Below are 6000 nucleotides of genomic sequence, written 5' to 3'. Positions count from 1 at the left end.
ATCTATCTGTAAAAACAGAGAAATTATTAACTACAGACAAAGTGGGTTGTGTGTGTGTGTGTGTGTGTGTGGGAAGGGGGCATTTTGTAATCAATCCTGTCTTTATCTGCGCAAAAGACACACACCAGGAATACAATGAGTTTCACTTTTCCAAAAATCAAATGGCCAAATATTCAAAGAATTCGATTCAGGAATAAATGAAAAGAATCATTTTGCACACACACACACACACACACACACACACACACACACACACACACACACACACACACACACACCAGTGTTGTATTTTGAAGATAAAATAAGAAAAGGGTTAAATGGCTCCTCAGAAAGCAATTATTTTCAGCCATCAGGTGGCTTTAGAAACCACTTTTAATCAGAAGCATGGCAGATAGCAAAGTATATTGATGCCCTTTAGGTTTAAGTTCCCCAAATATTTTCAATATTAAAATTTAAACTTTTAACTGAAAAATTGTTAAAACTGTTTAAAATATGCTTGAAATAAAATCAGAAAAATTAAAATATTTACTAATTTTTTTTTTAAAAGTAAAATTACTGAAATGGGGGAGGGGATCACAATTAGTACAATTAAAGGCCATACAGAAAACAATTTATGAAAATATGGGTAAATAGAGCAAGTCATAACAAATTTTATATATATATATATATATATTTGTATATATATATATATATATAAATAATGGCTTAAAGTTTAACATAAAATAAGAAAATAAATAAATATTAAGCTATCATTAGAGGCAGCAAAATGCACATCCTCCACATGAAGCCCAGATATATCCGATAATTCAAAATAAAACAAAATAAAAACATAAGCCAGTAAGTATGGCAAAAATGTAGAGCAAAAAATTAACATAAAAATAACGTAAAATAAAATAAACCAAACAGGAAAGGGAAAGTAAAGGTAATAAGACAAACAGTAGCCGATTGTAACCTATATAATTTAGCTCTGTTAATAAAACCAAAGTCAAATTTAAAATAATGCCAATTATAATATGATTTAGCCGTATCCCTCCCCTCGAAGGTACCAGTTCCGAAATATGTGAAATATCACCAAAAAAGGGTTTAAAAGAACTACTAAAAGCAAAACAAAATAATAGACTGACCATTATACCCCATATCGACAGAGGACCACGAGGCCAATAATGGTCATGGAATTGCTGCATTTCAATCGCCACACAAATCTTTGCAAAGGCGAAAAGGCCACTAAATCATATTATAATTGGCATTATTTTAAATTTGACTTTGGTTTTATTAATTGAATTTAAAGAGCTAAATTATAGAGGGTACAATCGGCTATTGTTTGTCTTATTATCTTTACTTTCCCGTTTGGTTTATTTTATTTTACGTTATTTTTATGTTAATTTTTCGCTCTACATTTTTGCCATACTACTGGCTTATGTGTTTGTTTTGTTTTATTTTGAATTATCAGATATATATATATATATATATATATATATATTCAACCTTGTTTTTAACTTTTTTTTTTTTTCACAGGCTTTCAATTAGGATATGACAGTATATATTTAGATAAAGGAAAACACTAAAGAACATGAGCACTTAAAAGAAATACTCTATATATACTTTATAAATAAATATTTCTTATAACAGCTTTATATACACAACTCCCAAGTTGGGTGCCCAACTTGGGCGTTGTGAAAGGAGTTTGAGGGGTCGCAAGAGAGGGCTGCCGATTAAGGAACATTGAAAAATCATACCCAAACAATTATTTTATCATATTGTATGACACTATAGGAACTACAATGTCACACTAAATGATAAAATCATTACACTTGGGTTTTATTTCTTTCCAAATTCTTAATTGGCAACAGTCCCTCATGACCACGAATATAGTTCCAATAATGCCATGTGATGTCATATAATAAATAAAATGTTGAATAATTGGGATAAGCCTTCTGATCTTATCCTCCATGTAGGATGGCTGTTATTGTACTTGTTACTGAAACTTGCTAGTCTGTTTCATGGATGTGACATTCTTGGTTAAATGCAGACAGTAAAGTGTAAAGAGATAGTTTTTCTGTTTTCTGTTTTTCTATTCTTTATACCATACCATCATCTTCATCGTACAAATGTAATAAATACTATTCAAAACCTATAAATGACATATTTTTCATATTGTTCTCTAGGCAAATAGATGGTGGTTGCACATTATTTGTCATCTAAATTTAGGGATCATGAAAAAAAAAAAAAAAAAGGTTGTGCACCTCTGATATACTGGATTCCCAAAAGTCCGTTACCCATTTGAAATTACTAGCTTCTTTATCTTGAAATATTTTTACAAATAAGTATCTCTTGGAGATTTACCATGAAAAAACATGATTCAGCAATGGGGAAAATTAGAATTTTGCATGGTTAAGTGAATGACTAACATTATATACTTAGTTTACGAATGACTGTAACACTGTGTGGACTCTAACAACTTATCATTTCAACTCACAAACAGCACCAGCATGTTTGTTCAGTTACTGGAAAGCCTACTGCCTGATTTCATGAGTACAGTTGAGAATGCAAGACGACACTGTGGATGACAATGATGAATCCAATCTCCAGCAACTATAAAGCATAAAAGGGAAAGCGTTAACTAAAATGCCAAAACACCGACTTGGTGACACTCAGCTCAATCACGTATCTGATGATCATTTTTGCAGTAAAATTTGAAGGACTTAAGCCCATTTTTCCTTACAAAATCCAGTTAGTGCAAGAATTAAAATCAATGGATCATGAAAACCAGCTAGAATTCATGCATACCTACTTGGATATTGCAGCTGAAGATAACACTCTCATATGGAAACCGATAATGGGTGATGAAGTGCATTTGCAAGAATTTATTAATAAACAAAATTTCAGATTTGTGAATACTAGAATCTCACAGCAAATTTTGAATGACAAATGCATTCAAGTTGTGTCCCTGTTCAAACAATTATGGGTCCTTGCTTCTTTGAGGGCAATGATAGTCAAACGCATTCTTTTTTAATAGAGAAAGGTAGAGGATCAGTGGTTGTCTGGAATTTGCTTTGTGAGAGTTTTGCCAAGAAAACATGGTTTCAAAAGGATGGATTCACAACCCACATGGTAAGGAACACAATGAGAATTTTAAGAGACCTCTTTTCAAGCTGCCTCATACTTTGGAGACATTAATTGGCCAGTAGTTACCTGATTTATCAACCCCAGAATTGTTTTGTGGGGTTACTTAAAAGAATGTTTTTAAGAAAGTAAAAAAAAAACTGAAAAGTTAAATGACAACATTTTGACCAAAGTTATGGACAGTGTCATCATTAGAGAAAAACTGTGCCAAAACAATGACAGCAGTTTTAAAGGATGTAGTTTTTCATAAATGAAATGTACTAAAATCCAATTTCCAAGAAAGAAAAATTGTCATGTAGGTTTTTATTTTTATTATAATTTTTAAAAAGTTATAGTAATTTCAAATGGGTAAAGGGCTTTGGGGCAAACCTGTATAATTTAAAAATATACAGTCATTAAAAGATCATATTCAAAATCTGTAGTTATAATTATATTCAAATTCAAACCTAGAATGAATATTTAATGACTTTTATCATTTAAAGATAAACTTTTTCTGGATCATAATTTACAAGTACATCTTTTTAAAATTCCAAAATAATTATATGGTATACACATTCAAAAAAAATTCATTTGTGCATCATATCCACCATATATTCTTCTAGAACAGAAGTTGCATGACTGTTAAAAATAAAGTTTCACAGCAATAACTATATTGGAATGAAGACAAATGGCTAAAGTATGATCATAAAATTGACAAACTTCAGAAAAAATTAGGTTGGTTGACAACTGAAAAAATCTGAAGAAAATTTAAATAAATTTATTTTAATTTTGCACTCATTTTAAATATTCACTGGAATTTATGATAAAGAGTATAAGGCAGAAGATATACCTGTTGATTCTTAGTAATTCTATTGCAATACAAAAAAAAAAAAAAACAGATTACACATTTGAAATCATATAACATATTGTATATTTATCTGGAAAGTAGCTTTTGGCATATGTAATCTGCCAGAAGAGCTAGGTATAAATAATATGTACTTTATACAAATGAAATATGCACCGCTATCTGACAACAGGCATTTGCCTTCAGCATTTATCAAATGACTAAGTAACACAGGATCCTAGTTACACTTATAGAAATGGGAGGACTCTGCCTAGATTCTACAAAGACAGATGATGGGAAGGGGTTATTCTTGAAGCACAACGGGTGACAGTATGAAGATGATTTTATTTACACTGTACAGTTTGGCAGAAACTTTGGGCAAAAAGATGGCTCTTGGAGCATCAGTTCCTACAAGTTATCACATATGCCCAATACCACCACTTAATGAACAATTTTAAAAACTTTAGTTCCTTCAATACCTCGAGTTTATTTAAAGTCTAATTCAGGTACCGGCGACACTGAGGGGCACCACACAAACAAGGTATCTTTTCATCTTCGATGGGAAATTTATAGTCATATGTGATCTCTTCATTTACATTTATTGGTTGCTTGGAGTAGATTACTATTTTCTTCTGTCCATCTACAGTTATGACTTTGGCATAACAGTTTGGCTGCAAAGAGAAAGTGAACACATAATTATGAATGATGCATGTTTACAATATAAAAATAAACAACAATTCCAACAAATATACAATGGCAAAATTAATGTACAATGAATGTAAAGTGACATCCTAACTTTTTATGTTATCTGGGTCTGCCACCAACACTTCTAAAAAAAAAAAAAAAAAAAAAAAAGTTCTTGTTTATACTCCAGCACAATCACCAGATCAATGAAGTTTACAATCAATACAAATGTTAATTGTATTTGGCTTGAACCCCAGTTCACTCAAAGAGCATGTGCTACTGCAGTTGCACTCTTGACCACTCAGCTACATAAAGGATAGAAGGTAGAATGATTTGAAGAAGCAGAAGATTTCATACAAAATGCACATGCCGTACACAATACCCTACAAGGCTACCTACAAGCCAGGTGCCCATTTGGCAATTATAAAAGGGCAAAGTGAGGACTGAAAATCTTGTGGTGGGGGAAAGATGGCAGAACTGGCAGTTACAGTTCAGAGCAATATTCAATAGAACAACATGGATCTTCCCTGCTGCTTGTCTACAACTATAGGCTATTCCTATAGTTGTAGACAAGCAGCATTTGAGGTGGTTATTCCCCAAGTGGTTAATTCCCCCTCATTCAACAATGAGGACAGGACCTTGCAATCTCTGTATTAAAACATAGCTGCCACATTTCTGACCATCCATGAATTCTAAGTTGTCCTCAAGAAACTCTGCTTGGCACCAACAGTTAACTACTTGGACAAACTTGACATCTGCAAATTTTGATATGAAGCTCACTTCTTGAGTTAGCCCAATCTTAAGAATAACATTAATCACAATCCATTGCTCCTGCCTTACAGCCATCCTGGGATCCATATAACGATTTTTCCTGCAATTCCAACAAGTTCCAACTTTTACAGTAACTTCTTATGCAAGACTGATAAAAAAGCTTTGCTGAAATCAAGTAAACATTGTTTACTTGATTTATTTCCTGCATCCAGCTCACAAGTGATTCTGTCTGAACAGCTAACCAGGTTGGGTAAACATGATTTTTCCATTTACAAATCATACTGGGTTTCCATCAGAATTCCATTTCTATCTAAATGATCCTATGTATTGTAATCATGATCACTGCTTCCATGATTTTTCCTATCGCTAAAGTCTGACTACCCAGTTCACTCACAGAACCACCTCTATGTATGATGATACTTCTCCAATCCAAAGTAATCTCTCCTGAATCCAGTGATGCCCTCATAATTAGCCTTATTGGTTCTATGCAGTTTCTTACCATCTCCTTCAAAATTACTGGGTACATACTTGCCTCTAGGCTTGAAAGTTTTTCTAATAAACAATCAACCATAATTTCAATATCACTAATTTAATACTAC

At 32.5% G+C, this 6000-nt stretch overlaps 1 protein-coding gene across 1 annotated transcript in view; it reads right to left on the bottom strand.

Annotated features, from left to right (window-relative positions):
* Nucleotides 1-4133: 4133 nt before the first annotated feature.
* Set1 (SET domain containing 1) overlaps nt 4134-6000 on the bottom strand; it is a 334241-nt gene continuing 332374 nt past the window's right edge. The window contains 1 exon segment of the mRNA XM_090389307.1: nt 4134-4617. Coding sequence (XP_090245433.1) covers nt 4444-4617 — 174 coding nt within the window. The 3' untranslated portion in view covers nt 4134-4443.

Source organism: Mastigoproctus giganteus, chromosome 2 (assembly GCF_048544385.1).
Source record: "Mastigoproctus giganteus isolate SK-2022 chromosome 2, ASM4854438v1, whole genome shotgun sequence".
NCBI classification, from domain to species: Eukaryota; Metazoa; Arthropoda; class Arachnida; order Uropygi; family Thelyphonidae; genus Mastigoproctus; species Mastigoproctus giganteus.
The sequence above is the reverse complement of the archived record's forward strand: the minus strand, read 5'-3'. Positions and strand labels throughout refer to the sequence as shown.